This window comes from Aulonocara stuartgranti, assembly GCF_965226115.1.
Source record: "Aulonocara stuartgranti genome assembly, chromosome: 14".
Taxonomy (NCBI): domain Eukaryota; kingdom Metazoa; phylum Chordata; class Actinopteri; order Cichliformes; family Cichlidae; genus Aulonocara; species Aulonocara stuartgranti.
The window spans coordinates 12304381-12320363 of NC_138950.1; the positions used below are offsets into that span (position 1 = coordinate 12304381).

Consider the following 15983-nt stretch of genomic DNA (forward strand, 5'->3'; position numbering starts at 1 on the left):
AGTTGTTCTGTGATTCACATACATTGACTGCTAGCATGTCCTTCGATCTTGGCTGAATCACTAAAGCTCAGATTGTACAAAGTCCTCTTTGTGTTTGCAGACTGCAGTCATGTGATCTGAAAGATATCGTTTTTGCTTAGTGGTAAAATGTGACCAAGTCCAACAAATGAGTTTCTTTTTTTATATATATATTTCTTTGAGAATCTAAAGGGTATTATTGGTCACAACACAAAACAGTGATTTGTTAACCGAAGCCTCTGGTTTTGCTGCCTGAGATCTTAAGTTAATTATGGATTAAATCCAGGGCTTCTGGGAAATGTGGGGGTGTGTTCTCTGACATCAAATGTATTACTTTGAAATAAGCCACTTGTATTTGTTTACTGACACAAAGATGGATTAATCAGACCTTTGCAATAAGTTGCCGTGTTTCCTTTGGATTTAAATGCGTCATGAAATTATCACCTCCCCACTGACGTGCTAAATAGCTGCTCGTGTTTAGCTTCAACATTTAACCCTGCAAGAGTTTCCAGAGCTACATTTACAAACAAATAGTGGCTTAAATGAGGCCCCAATCAATCTAAGTTGATATTTAACTGTTTGCTGAGCAAATGCCAATCTCTTACTCCCAGGAATCCTGACATGCGCCGCACTTAGTTGCTCTTTTTTTGGACAAGCCAGCAAGTTTTTTTTCTAATTTAAATATAAGGTAAGACATACTCACATATTTAAACACTCCTGCACATTTGAATACTTTAAAGACTTAAATGGTTACACAAAATATCACTGTTTTAACATTTTTCATGTATAAGGTCTGCAAGGGAGGTAATGTTGCAATCCGAGTTAATGCCTTTTTGACATTTGACTTAGATTTCCATACCATGTTTAAATTCCACAGTACAAATGGTTTTCAAAATATTTGTAAAGCAAATAATTATTTAGAGATTAATCTGCTCTATTATAATGTGCTTTGGCAACTTGAATAATACTTGAAAGTACACAATTTATGGTTGAAATCCACATGTGTTTTAGGCACATTTCTGGGGATTTCCTTTGAAAGTGAGCGCAACTAAGTAGAGTGAAAGTGCTCAATTCTTTCAGACAATCCATCAAAGTAATTCTAAATAAAGGTGAGGAATGTTGTGTCTTAATCTCTTTCTTTTTTCAATAGCTTGTAACTATTAGCTGGAAGAATGAATATGGTGCTTTCAGAGGCATACTCATTTTTATCGCATAGCATGCTAAATTGCAGTGAGCATGAAAGGTAATTGTGTCGATCCATAAAATCTAAGCAGGATATAGAATTTTGCCGTTAACCTAATTTTCTCTTTCACAGTTGCATTGTGAGGAAATGGACCTCTGCCTGACACTCCTGTTGATCTATCTCTGTAGCCAAGGAGCCACTGTAAACCTCTTAAAGATCTCAAAAAATCACTGTTAAGATTATACTGGATGATTACGTCCTGTGCCGATTGTTAATCTATATTATCTTTGTGCTCAACAGAATGCTGAGGTGGAAGAAAATCAACCAGTCTCGCTGGTGCCTCTTACAAAACCAGAGGAGGTTAGAGTCAAAACGCTTTTGCTGTTTTTTTTTTCTTTCTTTTTGTTTTTCCGTGGTCATGGTTCTGGACTCCTAAATTAACAACTTGGAAAATAATAAGCTTTGGAATTCTGATGTGTGTCTATAGGAAACAGGACACAGCAGTACAGCACAGCCAGAATCTGCTGGTACTACAGAAGCCTCTATAATTACAACATCCTATCAACCACCTACAACAAGTAGTGGGCCCACTGGAGCCTCGTCGACAGAAGAAGATGATGGGGGTTGTCTGTCTCTTGGCAGAAGCCCACATTCCAAGGAAATTGTTGCTGCTGCCATTCAGAAAATGGGTGTGCAGCTGCTGCAGAACCTGGAGATGACGCCAGAGCAGCCAAATATTATCATATCTCCTTTAAGCATATCTCTAGGCCTTTCCCAGCTGGCTTTAGGTATGCATGTCTTGTTAATGTGCTTTTACTGCATCATATTTTATCTAAGCAAGTTGTTATTTTTATATGGTGTTACCACATCTGATGAATTGTGTCAGCAACTTACCCTAGTTTATTGTTGTCTAGAGAACACCATATTTCTCATCCAGTAATTGTACCCCTCTTTTTTTCTCTTTTTACAGGTGCTGTAAATGAGACGAGGGAACTGCTGATGCATCATCTTCATGAAAACACTCTCCCCTGCTACCACCAGTCTCTGCATAGTATCTTGATGCAGCTAAAAAACAGTGATCTACACATTGCCACACGTATCTTTCTGCGTGAAGGTTATGACTGAGAAGATTGTGTCTTTAAATTTTAAAACAATTTTTCTCGTTACACCTTAAAGATGATCTGAGAGTATTTAGGAGAAATAAAGTCGGGATGTTTATGTTTTTAGGGTTTAAGCCAAAGGAAGTATTTGTCAATGAGTCTCATCGCTTTTATCGCTCGGAACCAGCAATCTTGGAGAATCTGGAGCAAATAAACACATGGGTAGAGAACGCAACTCAAGGAAAGATAGATGACTTCCTTTCTGCTTTACCTCCCAATCTGCTTCTCGTGCTCATTAATGCCGTCCATTTCAAAGGTGAGTGAGATTTTTAAATGCCACTGTATTTGTAAAATTCTGCCCATTTTATAAGATACTGTTTCCTCTCTAATCCCGAATGAAATCGACTGTTCCGAAGTGTTTTACATTTTGCTGCTATCTCAAACCGAGATCCTCCCTCCTTTGCTCCCACAGGAGAGTGGAAAGCTCGATTTGACCCCCGCTTTACCTCCAGAGGTGTGTTCTATCTCGATGAACAGCACATGGTTGATGTAGAGGTAATGGAAGATGCCAAACATCCCTTGAGTTTCTTCATTGATCATGAACTGGAGGCTCAGGTAAAACAAAAATATTTTCAAACCTCAAATGTTTGAAGAGAAAATTAAATTCCTTGGATACCCTCCATTTTACTAAAGCGCCATTCTTTTTCTTTGTGCAGGTAGCAAGCTTCCCATTCCTGAAGTCTATGAGTTTGTTGGTGGTCGTGCCTATGTCTTTGCAGACAAATATCTCTTCACTTGCTGCAAAGATCGATGTCTCTAACCTTTATAATCGACTGCCCAAAGAGAGGGCAGTTCAAGTAAAAGTCCCCAAATTCAAACTAGAGTATGGACAAGAGTTAAAAGATGTCTTTATCAAATTGGGTAAGACCTGTTTTCTGTGAACTTAGTGTTACATTTATAATTCATGACTTATACATTACATTATTGCTTGATGAAACTACTGTACTTTGTGTGAGATAAAGGTAGCGACATTTAACCCATGAACTGACCTTATACTCTGTGCTCTTTGTTAGGCCTTGGTGAGATATTTTCTTCTCCCAACTTGGCTGAGATTTCAGATGGCCCTCTGCTGGTGTCCAGTGTAATGCATAAGTCCAGCATGGAGATAAATGAGGATGGTGCAGAGGCAGCTGCAGCTACTACTGTGGTTATTTCAAGGGCATCCAATCCAGTTTTCCATCTCAGCCAACCCTTCTTCTTTGCACTTATGCATGATGTAACTAAAATACCGATTTTTATGGGTGTAATCAACAACCCCAATCCCGGAGCTCCTGTCCTACAGAAAGGGGAATTTGGAAGCAAGGATAAAGTGGGATTTCCCATTGACAAGAATGATGGGGCCCAATTTGGAGGCCCACCTAAGTAAGGACTAAAACCCTTTACAGCTCTTCCAGAGAAACTCAGACCAGTACAGGAAAGACTATTAGTTAACTCAATCAAAATATTTGTGAAAACTGATTCTGTGAACAAAATGGGGAGCCCAAAACTTGAGTATTCCTTTAAAATAATATAGTTGCTATTAGATGAGATGTCCTTGTCAAAAATAATAATTAAACAAAAAAAGTATGGTCATTGTTGCTTATACTGAGCCTATTTCAATTTGATGGCACATACATTTTGATCTCAACACAAAGTAAATTGGTTAGTGTCAGTATGAATCAGTATGTGTATTGGATGGTTTGATGTAATGACTCAATAAACTGAACTGATTTGAATCACACGTCATGCTTATGAGTTTCATTGTGACACATCGTGAAAACAGGTCGAAGCTTCAGCAACACTAAGACTACAACTTTATTACTTGACCAGCGCGTTTCGGCCTGTGGATGACCCTGGCTACAGACCGAAACGCTGACTTTTTCCAGATCCTTGTTTTTCACCATGCAGCTTAGAAGTAGGTGAAGTTGTGGTGAAAACCTTCATTCTGTTTTCAAAATGACATATCTTTAAAAGAAAAGGGTTGTTGTAAGTTGTTGCATTTCTAAAACTGGGAAAATGTAATGACGCAAACAGTGGTAGGGAGTATTCTTACATATATTGTCTCAGCAATTGCTTGCTGTGGATAATTGTCTTTGCCTCTTCTTTTCAGGTAATGAAGTGGTATCTTCTACCTCACCATTTTCCTTTTTGTGATTGTTATGAAAAAGACTTAACGGACACGATCTTCCTAAATGCAAAGAAAAGAAGCAGATGTTCAGTTAACATTACAGTTCGTTTTTTTTTTTGTTTTTTTTTTATTTGGCAAATAAAAATATTAACATATCAAATCTATGTTCCTTAAGGGATTTCTTTGTATCTTACAAAAAATGTTACGGTAAAGTCTGAAGAATCCCAGTTTCCTATAAATGGGAAGGCACCATGAAACCCGCCTGACGTCACGTCATTGTTGGCGGTGACTTTAGCGAAGCTGATCTCTGATCAGTTTTTAGTATAACCAAGACACGCAGATGCACGATGTTTAGAAAGGCTAAACTGAACGCAGATCTGTAAACGGAAACGGAAGTCGTGGCTGCGCATACGCGCCTTGGCGCGTTGTTACAAGCTGTTGGCGCCACGGTCATAATTTTGTTGCTTACTGTCAGTGCTAGTAGTACTGAGGTTCTGTCTTGTTAAAACTTTCAGATATTTTTCTTTTGTTGTGGTAGCTAAAATCACCCTTTGTCAGCCATGACGAAACTCTCGGAGGGAACAATAGAGGTATGGTATATTTTTACAGCATAAATATTACGCCGTTTAATACTGCAAGCTGTAGAAGCTCAATGTAAATTGGCGCCGTCTACTTAATGGTGTCTTTGTTTAGGTGGAGTTGTTCGCTATCGTACGTTTGTTTGCATATTTTTGCATCCGCTGTAATCAGAACTGCGAACGTTGTTCGACGGTAGCTTAATTTGACATTAGCGGTTATTTACGTTTTTGTCTTCTAAAAACTGTGATTGTAGCAAAATGTGTTAAAGTTAAGGAGGGAAAGGGTGGTTTTGTTTTCGACAATAGTTATATTAAATGTAGAATTTATTATCTGAACGTATTTATAGGCTCTTTCAAATGGCACCGGTGTCAGCGACGCAGTGCTTCAGTTGGTGGTGAGTAGCAACTTATTTAATTATTTATTTTTTTGAAAATGTATATTTAATATTACTCAACACAACCACATATATTTAAATGAGATGGGATGAATTCTGCAAAACAAAGCTGGATTAGTTCTAGGTCATTCCATGAAAAATCAATCCGTAGTCCCCGCCTAACTTTTTTTTTTTTAATGGAGGCCTGCACGTTTTTAACTTAACCCTTGGATGCACAACTTACCAGTACCTACACTCTTCCACGAGTGGGGTCAAAAATGACCCCAAATAGAAACAATGCATTTTGCTATAAACTCGGTTGTTATTCTTCAAAATCTTTAAAACGAAGAGTTGTAATATTTTCATATTTGAGGTATTCCTCATAAAACATGTTTGTGACATGAGGCCCTTTACATTTTTATTTATTTTTTCATAAATTTTAAGAAATGGCAGTTTTTGTATCACTTGTGTATGCTTGCTCGGCATATACTGCAGAAGCTGGGCCTTCCCTCTGAAAGGCACAAGTTGTTCAGCCACTGTAACACAATCACTGAGAATAAATTTCTGCCTGCAGTTGACCAGGAACAGGCCCCATATGTAGCTGAAAGCTGCCATATGGTTTGTTTTCAGTCGGTAGGCTCTGGTCCTCTTGTCATCAAAGTGCAAGAAACGTCAAATATCTTTAAATCTTTGAATTGATATAGTGGCCTTGTACAATGGGTTATGCAGAGGACTCCCAAAAAGCACACCGACTGGTACATCCCAGTTCTTCTCACTTCCTGCAAAAATGGTCAATCAAATGAAGGCCGGAGCTTATGTTTGATTATATTTTTCCACTCTTTTCCCCTGTCTGTGGCTACTCTTCGTGCCTCCATGTTTGTGTATGACAGCACCTCTTCTATTATATTATCAGACATGAACATCTTCCACGCATCTATTGGGGAGACCGTACTAAACCCAACTGCAAGCCCTGGCCGACTAATTCAGAATATTGTGGCTAGAGCAGTAAGAGGGGCTCATTCTGACTCAATATCCATTTGCTCTTCAGAGGACTCATCAGAGGGCTCCTGTATCTGACTGGCCTTGTTAAGTGGGGGGGACAGTAGTCTGGGTCCTCTACATCTGAGATGTCAGATTCTGAGTCAGTGCCTCTGATGGGCTCTTCATCCCATCTGTCCTGGATCATTTGTAGGTCCACAGGGATCCTAGCTGGCCTCATAGCAGCCATGCTACTTTAAATATTTAAAAAAAAAAAAACATCAGAAAGGACAATGTTTGAAATGCACAGGAAACTATAAACAGCGCTGCACATAAATGGTCCGCAGGTGCGCATTTGCAGAACCAGATAAGAAGTTGGAATTCGCGTTTGCGAACATAAGATGTTCTGGAGGAGGACAGACATTTGTTCAGAACTCTTAAAGATGTCGAAAAAGCAAGCTCCGTAGGCAATTACTTTGGTGTTTTTCCACAACAAAACAAGCGCCTATTCTCTGAATTTCCGGGAATACTTTTATTTTGACAGCGAATGCGCACCTGCGGACCACTTATGCGCAGCCCTTACTATTAATCACGTATGTTACTGTGTAAAAATTAATTCTTGATCCATCAGAAGTGTAAGTGGGTCAGTCAGAGTTGCTAAGAATGAAAGTTTCACAGAAGATTCCACAGGAACTGCTTGGGGTCATTTTTGACCCCGCTTGTGGAAGAGTGGGGTAGTGATACAAAAACTGCATTTTTCTAAAATTAATGAAAAAATAAATAAAAATGCAAATGACCTCATGTTACAAACATGTTTTATGAGGAATACCTGGAATATGAATATATTACAACTTTGCATTTTAAAGATTTTGAAGAAAAACAACCCCTGGGGTCATTTTTGACCCCACATGTGCATCTAAGGGTTAAAGCTGGTTTCTGTCCCTGAAAGTATGTGTAGTGTGTGGGGTCGAGATTTTGCGTCAGTTTTGAGCCCTCTTAACTTAGTAGCTAAATATATGTACAGGGCTGAAAAGCTCTATTAAAAACTGCTGTCGGTTCGACTGTTATTGCCTGTGACAGGAGCACAAACAAACAATGGGACACTGGATTTTCTGTCTGTTTTCCGATTATTTACTGAAAAAGTAAATAATCAAGTCACACGGTTGGATGCTCTGTTGGGAGTTTGTCGATTCATTCCACGTTCAACTTGTGGCAGTCCTTTTTACTGAATTTATAAAAATCTAAATATCAAACTGAGGTATTTCAGTTCATATCTTATTACTTGTTTTGATGGCCCTTGACAGTTCCCCCTGAACACATACTTTCCTGCGGTTATGTTATGAGGGCTCAAACATGTTTAAAAATGGTAAAAGATTTGGTTAAATTTTTTTAGGGACTGACCCCTCTTAAGGGGCATGTCTGACAAATCACTATAAGACTTCAAAAGGCTAGTTTCTTAGTTAAAACCTCTCTCTGAGCAGTGACTTTACTTAAGAGGAAAGACTACAGGAAAACCATCCTTACTGAATCCATCTCACTGTGAAAGCAGCTGGGAATAAGGAGTATAGGCCCATAGGCAATAACTAAATATCCTCTATACTTTAAATAATGCAATCACAGAATGTGTAAGTTTACATAAGGGACACAATATTGGTCAAAAAATGTGTTTTGTTTTTTTTTTTTGTCTTTTTTTAAATTTTATTTATTGAACAGTTTTAATCATATATTTTTCAGAATATTCGCAAGCTTGATGGAGGAAATGGTCCTTCTCGCTTTCGGGTGATGATGAGTGATGGAAGGCACACTCTGTCATGTGAGGTTTTTATTAAGTTTATTCACTGATGTATTTTGCATTGAAGTTTTAAACATGTTCATGTACCCATTCTAACCATCTGTTCTAAATTATTGAGAGTCACGAGTTTTCTCTGACAAATCTCTTACATGAAATTCCATTTTAACTGGCTTTTTTAAAAGATGTTCTACTAAATTGACTACTTGCATGGGGTTAAAGACGAAGCTATTGCTCTCAAGAGGCTCTTAAGTAGGGGGAACCTGGGTCACTCTTGTCTGACTTTCCTCTCTTAAACCATCTGCAGCATTCATGCTCTCCACCCAGCTGAACCATATGGCTGAGGAAAACATACTGGCCCCAAACTGCATCTGTAATCTGAAGAGACACGTGACCAATATACTGAAGGATGGACGGTATACACATTTTCTGCACATTTTTTTTTTTTTTTTTTTTTTTTTTTTTTTACGTTCTCGACTTAATGGAAGCAAGCAGGCCTTAAAAACACTTAAATATGAATAAATACGGAGCAGAGGGCTGTTTTCTGTTGTTAATGGACATGTCTCATTACAGACGAGTAGTAATCATTTTGGAAATTGATGTCATTAAGCCGGCAAAAGATGTTGCCGGTAGAATAGGAGACCCTACTCCTTACACTGAGGGTAAGTCTTTGAAATATACTTCATTAATATTACAGCAGTGCTCAGTGAATACGCTTATGAAGTGGGACTAATTTAGAGATGCATTAGTCACACATAATGGGTCATACTGTTACTGCAGGGTAACACTAATGTCAGGTCTTTCTTACAGGGCAAAGTAAAGGCCCACAGTCAGCTCCTGTCCCTGAAAACCGACCCCCGCTGCAGCCACAGAACAGAAATGAAGGTGAGTGAAAGGTTTATTTTAATCTTGAAAATGAATTCAAATTAATGAAATCTTAAGATTTGTGTGTGTGTGGGGGGGGGGGTCATTGTGACATCACCCATTGGCTTTGGATTCTACATTTTGAAGGTTTAACACTGTCAGAAGTTACCTTTATGTGGATGAAAGGGTGAGATTTTTAATGTATCAGCTAATACTAGTTTAGTGAGCACGCGGCATTCATAAACTAAGTGCAACTCGCAGACACACACTGGCTCATTAGTGTCAAGGAAGGGACTAAAAAAACGCCTGTGTTGGTACACTTGCCAATCAGTGTGGTGTTACCCCTAATACAACTGTCCAGGTGGTTGAGTTATGTAAAAAAAAAAAAAAAAAAATCCCATTCAGAGTTGTTGTAAATGGGGAAACTTTCCTTGTGATCAAAATCTTTTTTTGTACGAGGGCTAGGGCGTAGCTCAGGAGGTAGAGTGCTGCATAGGATTTTTTTCTTTTCTTTTTTTAATGCTGCAAAATTGGGCATTTAAACTTGACTCAGTTTTGTGACCAGCCTCAAGTGGCACCTGGAGGAACTTCAACTTTTTCCATGTTTACTTCAATTTTCAGCTCTGGAGGTTGTATATGGGAACAGAAAAACACACTGTGAGCATGTAGTACATAAAGGACCACCAGGTGGTAGCATTTTTCTGTTGCTTTGTGGTATTCTGGGTGACCCACAGATTTATGGGACTTGAGTAATTTTGACAACCCCATTGTGAAATATTTTTCTTTTTAGCTGCCTCAAATGTCCTATTATTGACACACATCTTCCAACTGTCTTGTTTCATGTTACTGTGTAGCATCATGAAATTCAACAGCTACTTGAGCTTGTCTAGATGGAGAGCTGATTGTGCCTGCGTGTGTCAATCACCATGTTTATCTTCCTTTGACTGAAAGCGCTACTGAACAAACACGCAGCAACACAGGCTCGCAGGAGAGTGTGAAAGAGATGAATGAAGTATTGAATTTGCTTTTGAAACACTGTCACTTGATCATGTCAGAGATGAGCAGTATATCACAGCATAGCGGACAACTTGGACCAGGTGAGGTGTGCAGTCCAGCTATCATAAGGGTTTTGCTGTCTTCCAGTGTGTCATAGCAGGTATTCATCCCTCTAATCTGCCGTGTGGGAATTGAGGTTGTGGCAACCACCCTCCTCATCAGCACAGTCATTGTTCATTTCTCTGTGTGTGCTGCTTGATCTGGGGGCTTAATTACCAGAAGTGCAGTGGTTGGCAACGCGGGAGGACTTAAGTGGACACTTTGAACTCTAATCCTCCGCGTGAGACGCACACAAATCAAATGTGCAGCGCTTGTTCAAACGGAAAATCTCAAAGTCAGGCAGCACCGCTCTCCGGGGGAAGAGCAGCTCCAGTTTGTTATAGCATTTCACACTCTGCCCTGATTCTGTGAAATGTGAATCATCCTTCTCACCAAAATGCTGGATCACACATCGCCAACAACTTGGCTTGACAGGATTTTTGTTTCCTCTTTGAGTTGTTCCTGCTTGCTAGTTTCAAGAGTCAGTGATGGTAAATGTACTTTTAAGTCAATGGGTTGTTTTTGTTGGGTTTTGGTGGGATGGACTTCTTTCTCATGATACGAGGTAATTACAGTGATCAAGCAATTGCAATCCAAAGAAACTGGATGGTTTCTTTTTGTAATTTGTCTCTGAATAATGTGCCTCTCTCATGACTCTTCATCACTGCTCTTCATTGATCATTTATTTTTCTCCTCATTCCCTCAGCAGTGAACAGAGGTTTAAACAGAGACTTTGGGAAGAAAGCTCCATCTGTTATGCCAAATACTCCAGGGGGAAGCTCCAAAGTTGTGCCCATTGCAAGCCTCAACCCCTACCAGTCCAAGTAAGTATTGTTGCCAGTCACGTTAATCTCTAAATGCTATATATTTGATATTTCTGGGTCAGCAAAAAGGCATTGTGTACATATGGCAAAAAACTGAATGTCAACCAAAGAAGTATTCATGTGAGGAAAGGAGGCCATCATTAAGCCAGCTGTTTGTCAGTGCAGTTAGGAAATGCAAAATTAATACTTGGGAGATGCTGTTTGTCAAGAAATAGCAGAAAACCAGGGAACAGCTGGCACTAAAACTGCTTTTGAGTCATTAATCCAGTAATTTTGAACCCGATAATTCCTAAACATTATTGCAGTATTTTTGCTAAACCCTAAATAAAGTAGAAGGTATAAACTACAATTACATTTCAATCCTTAATTCAGTCCTTAATTATCTTAGTTATTGGTGGCCAATTTAAAATAGCCAAACCCGTGTTTATCACACTGTCTTTGGACTGTGTAACCGGAAAGAATCCACTTGAACAGAAGAACATGCAGTTTCCTTGAATTTATACCCAGGACCCTCGCTGCCCTGGGGCAGCAGTGCTAACCACTGTACCACTATACTGACAATGGAATTCCAGATCCATAACTTTGGAATAAGGATGGGATCTGAGGGGTGGCTTTGCGGGGCTCGGTACGAAGGGGGACTTGCCGTGGGTGTCGATGGTGATTGGTGGAAACTCTGGACATATCCTGGGGCCCTTCTCGCTGATCGCTTCAGCTGTGGTGCCATGACTGATGGAAGTAATTATGACTCTAAGGTTCACAATTCTGTGACACGCAAATGTCAAATAGCCAAGACTTGGTCAGGCTCTACAGTGTAACGACAGTGTTGCATGGAACGCGTGTTTGGAAAACTTTTTGGAAGGTCAGTTTCAGTCTTAAAATGGATCAAGGAGACTACAACCCAATATGAATGTATGCATGTTAGACTGCACAAGCCTTTCCAACAACCAACACAGGCACTACTAACCATCGACCAAATCTTACAGAGGAATGCCAGTGCAGAGCTCATACTGCTGGCACAATTAACTTAATATTAGGCTAATTAAAGTACATCTGTTATTTTCTTTCTAAATGGTAATCAAAATGTCTGTGAAAAACCTGTTGCAAAAGAAGCAAGTAAATTAAACGGGTTTAATGATGTTATTGCTCAGTGATATTTATGCAAAGGTCTTCTAGGGGGCAGATGTTTAAAAGGTCACAATACCAAGTGCATGAATCCCTACATGTGTGTGGAGCTGACATCTGGGCTCATAAGGTGCCCGAAAAATGAAGAATGCAGAAATGATAAGCTCAGATTTTTATTTTTTTTTTTGTAATAGGTGGACGATCCGCGCTCGTGTGACCAACAAGAGCTCCATTCGTACGTGGAGCAACTCTCGGGGGGATGGCAAGCTATTCTCCATGGAGATTGTTGATGAGAGTGTAAGTGTATTTGTACTCTGACTGTTAATTTTTGTGTTTAAAAAAACAAAAAAAACCCCCCCACCAAACACCTCCTGATTTAGAAACCATTTGGACATATGTTTTTTGTTTTAAATTAAATATTTATATTTTTCCACAGGGAGAGATACGAGTGACTGGTTTCAACCAAGAAGTGGACAAGTTCTACAGTCTTATTGAGGCTGGCAAGGTGAGATGTTCCTTCAGATAATGATTCAATATGTCCTAATTATTATGCCAAAACCGCCTTTTACTGCGCCGTCAAAGACTGATTTGGCTGTAGATTGTGCTATCAACAGCTGCCAGTACTTTGTGAGTTAAAACCACAGAGACTATGAATGAGTCATCTGGCTGCACTGTACCCATACAATAAGCTGCTTATGATCATCTGCCAGCCTTTGTTGATCACCTCTCCCCCTCCCACTGACTGCCTGAAGTCCTATCTTGTTTGCACCATTCAGTCAGGTGAAATGCTACCCAGATCTCTGATTAACATGTGGTTCATCCATCTGTGTGGGCCAGGTCTACTACATCTCCAAGGGCTCCCTTAAGCTCGCCAACAAGCAGTACACATCAGTAAAGAATGACTATGAGATGACACTCAATGGCGAGTCCACCATTATCCCCTGTGAGGACAGCTGTGACGTTCCCATGGTGCAATGTGACTTTGTCTCTATCGGTGACCTGGAGAACAGAGACAAAGATGCTATTGTTGGTAAGGAGTAGAAGTAACAATCTAGACAGGAATTTCTGAACCCAGCATGTGTCTTTAAGGTCCCACATAACTGTGTCAGTTCTTTCTTTTGTTCGCACAGTTTATTTTGAGAGGTGAACTGATAAACAGCCTGCAGCCTTTAACTGCAAATAAATGGCACTTTGTGTGAAAAAGAAATCAAAAGTGCCTTTGCATATTCCTGAAATATTATCAGCAAAAAACTCAAGTCTGGTTTTCCTGCTGAAAATTAGACTTGTGACAGTTTATGTTTTTATTTGTCAGTGTGTTTGTGGGTATTTGCAAAGTCCAGTGAGTGAAGCTGGCAGGTTGAAACTCTCAAAGTGCAATACTGTTAAGAAGACGAGGCTGTATAAACATAAAAATTTAGCCTGTAGTCCTCATAAATATATGGCAAAGGCCGATCTGTTCACCAAGTCTTCTCGTCAGACAATATCCATTCATTTCATTAAAGCCTCTTAATCCTTCCAACATGTTCCCCAAAAAGTACAGAGAAAAAAAAACTGGACATCTATCACATGAGAGAGGTGTGTCATGTGTGTCTGAGTACCTCAGAAGTTGGAGACATAATCTAACATGCAATGAATTAATTTGTATTGGTGCAAGACTTTCATCAGACAAATGGTTTGTGACAGAGAGAGACACAACCTCACCTAGGAATTGGCTGCGCAATCAAGCAGTCGGTAATTAAGAGAAGCACAATAATCAGTGCAGCAAAAAATCGTAAAGGTACATCAGGATTTTTTTTTCATTAAAAGATTTCGGAAAGTCTCAACTGGCTAAAATTAATTCTGAAAAGAAATCCTACACTATGCTGACATTTTTCATCTTAAAGTACAAAATATTGCATACAGCTTGCTACACCTGTCATGAAAGAGAGCATGTTTCTAAGAACACATGCAATAATTTTTTACATTATTTTTAAATCATTTGATTTTTGATATTGGGGAACCATTTGGTATAAGCTTGATTATTCAGAATGGGCATATCTAAATCGTTGCGATTGACATTTTACACCCCCTTATACCGCAGTACTTTAGGAGGATGATATTTTTAAATGGTAGCCATGTTTCCCCAATCTATTTCATGAGACATTAATTCTGATGTTGCCTTATGTAACCGGAACAATAGAGCAGAATTGCATAACGCAGTGCACAGGGGAGCGATAATGTAATTTTCAATCGGTGAGCAAACTGTTCACCAAACTGCAGGTGACTATGAGGCCTAAACGCATTACATTTCTCTTAACTACTGTGTATTACAAAAAGCACAAATCAACCAGCCGGTGTTCTGAGCCCAGCTCCAACAGAGGCGTTCCCGAGCGCCCAATAATAAGTGATCATAAGGTGAGAATAAAGTCTGAATTGGAAAGTCGAACTGGATATGCTGGGAGGTTGAGGTAATTACACTATACGAGCAGACAGATAAAAGTGGTATTAATAAACCTGATGACAGTAATGGCCTGAGGTGCAGATTGACTTTGGGCCCTATGGTAAGAAAATGAGAACCTGCTGTCATAGGTAAAGTGAGGCGGTAATAAGAAGCTGGCTTGTAATTCTTTCAATGGAAATTGCTTTTTGAGTAACCTCTCTTCTGCCTGCTAGGTAGCATCAAGAAGTTTTGTAGTGGTTAAATGTGTTTAAAATCCTCGGTGGCTCAGAGTTGGAGTTTAAAAATGACTGCTGATGGAGATGCCGGTTTACTGTGCTTGATTGCGTTAGTCAGTTAAAGCCCTTTACTGATTTCTCTCCAATATTATGGATGCAAGTTCCTGGCGTGCTGGCCTCTGACGTCTTGAATGAATCGCCAACTGCCAATTTGTGCCGTAAGCTGTGGGACATGGAATGACATGTGTGTGGATGTAATTGTGTATGGGGAAAAAAACAAATCAGACACAGTATTTATTTGTTTGTGTGTTGTTGTTTTTGTGTTTTGTGCTAGATACTTGTAACTCTGCTGTAGGCTGTGAATCACAAGGATGTGGAATAGAAAAACAAATGCTCTCTGCTTTGTATATCCTTTTTTCAGATGTAATTGGAGTGTGCAAGAGTGTGGACGACATATCCCGCCTGACAACCAAGTCCAACCGTGAAGTGTCTAAGAGAACACTCAGTCTGATGGATATGTCTGGGAAGGTGGTGACTGTCACACTGTGGGGAGAGGAAGTGAGTATGGACTTGACAAAAAGTACAAAATGTGTAATGGAACGTGTGTCTAGACTTTTCAAATAAGTGGTGAAAGTCATTAACAGGTTTTCAGTGCATCAACATGTTAAAGCTTTCTTCTCAGAACAATTTTCTTTCCAAAAATTAATTATTACCTGAACTAAATTTAAGCAGATGGTTTTATTCTACGTAGGAGGGATAAAAGTAGTTGGTGTAAATGATAGATACTGGTCTAAAGCTAGAGCCCAGTGACTTGTAAAGCAAATGCCTACGCTAAATCATCCTTGTGTGCAGCTTTTAATCCTTAGTTTTTGGTTAGAATTATGTCAGAAAGGCGTTGAATGAAAAAGGTTCTTCAGTGCACTCGGTGGTCACAGGTGAACAGCTCTGAGCACTGATTTAACAGTGTGCGTGTTGCGTGATAGAAGGCGATAGATTTGAAGTTATTGACTACATTTCCTGTCACTGTGTGATAAAGTAAGCGTGCTCTTGCAGTTGATTTTTACCTGTGGCTCAGAGGGACTGCGCTGAGTTCACCACCAATTCTTTTCCTCCAGACAAGAAGCAGTGTTCCCTGTATTTGTTCGACATTTACACTTTCTCCAGAGGGATTCAGAGAACTGCACAAGATGTATAGTTTATAAAGAACAATAGATTTGCCAAAAATCAAGTGTTGGA

At 39.5% G+C, this 15983-nt stretch overlaps 2 protein-coding genes across 4 annotated transcripts in view; both read left to right on the forward strand.

Moving 5' to 3' along the window:
- Window positions 1-76: 76 nt before the first annotated feature.
- serpinf2b (serpin peptidase inhibitor, clade F (alpha-2 antiplasmin, pigment epithelium derived factor), member 2b) lies at window positions 77-4056 on the forward strand. Of its 2 annotated transcripts, XM_082504160.1 has the most exons (10): window positions 77-706; window positions 1030-1127; window positions 1334-1402; window positions 1502-1561; window positions 1689-1989; window positions 2172-2315; window positions 2429-2617; window positions 2774-2916; window positions 3018-3222; window positions 3375-4056. In XM_082504160.1, the coding sequence occupies exons 3-10, from the start codon at window positions 1349-1351 to the stop codon at window positions 3725-3727; spliced, it is 1449 nt and encodes a 482-aa protein (XP_082360286.1). In that variant the 5' UTR covers window positions 77-706; window positions 1030-1127; window positions 1334-1348; the 3' UTR covers window positions 3728-4056. The 2 variants fall into 2 exon arrangements, with proteins under 2 accessions (XP_082360286.1, XP_082360285.1); XM_082504159.1 differs by lacking the exon at window positions 1030-1127.
- Window positions 4057-4751: 695 nt separating this feature from the next.
- rpa1 (replication protein A1) overlaps window positions 4752-15983 on the forward strand; it is a 32510-nt gene continuing 21278 nt past the window's right edge. Inside the window, exons 1-11 of one of the 2 annotated variants that reach the window (XM_082501937.1) lie at window positions 4752-5058; window positions 5394-5441; window positions 8133-8211; window positions 8495-8603; window positions 8761-8849; window positions 8998-9072; window positions 10856-10970; window positions 12287-12389; window positions 12529-12597; window positions 12930-13122; window positions 15169-15305. In XM_082501937.1, the coding sequence (XP_082358063.1) occupies window positions 5029-5058; window positions 5394-5441; window positions 8133-8211; window positions 8495-8603; window positions 8761-8849; window positions 8998-9072; window positions 10856-10970; window positions 12287-12389; window positions 12529-12597; window positions 12930-13122; window positions 15169-15305 (1047 nt within the window). In that variant the 5' untranslated portion in view covers window positions 4752-5028. Of the gene's footprint in view, window positions 5059-5393; window positions 5442-8132; window positions 8212-8494; window positions 8604-8760; window positions 8850-8997; window positions 9073-10852; window positions 10971-12286; window positions 12390-12528; window positions 12598-12929; window positions 13123-15168; window positions 15306-15983 lie in introns of both variants that reach the window. The other variant, XM_082501936.1, reaches the window with a different exon arrangement.

Coding starts and splice junctions, on each gene's coding strand:
- serpinf2b (XM_082504160.1), top strand. CDS start 1,349: ATGGACCTCTGCCTGACACTCCTGTTGATCTATCTCTGTAGCCAAGGA. Junction 1,562..1,688: donor CTCTTACAAAACCAGAGGAG/GTTAGAGTCAAA, acceptor GTGTGTCTATAG/GAAACAGGACACAGCAGTAC. Junction 2,618..2,773: donor TAATGCCGTCCATTTCAAAG/GTGAGTGAGATT, acceptor TTGCTCCCACAG/GAGAGTGGAAAGCTCGATTT.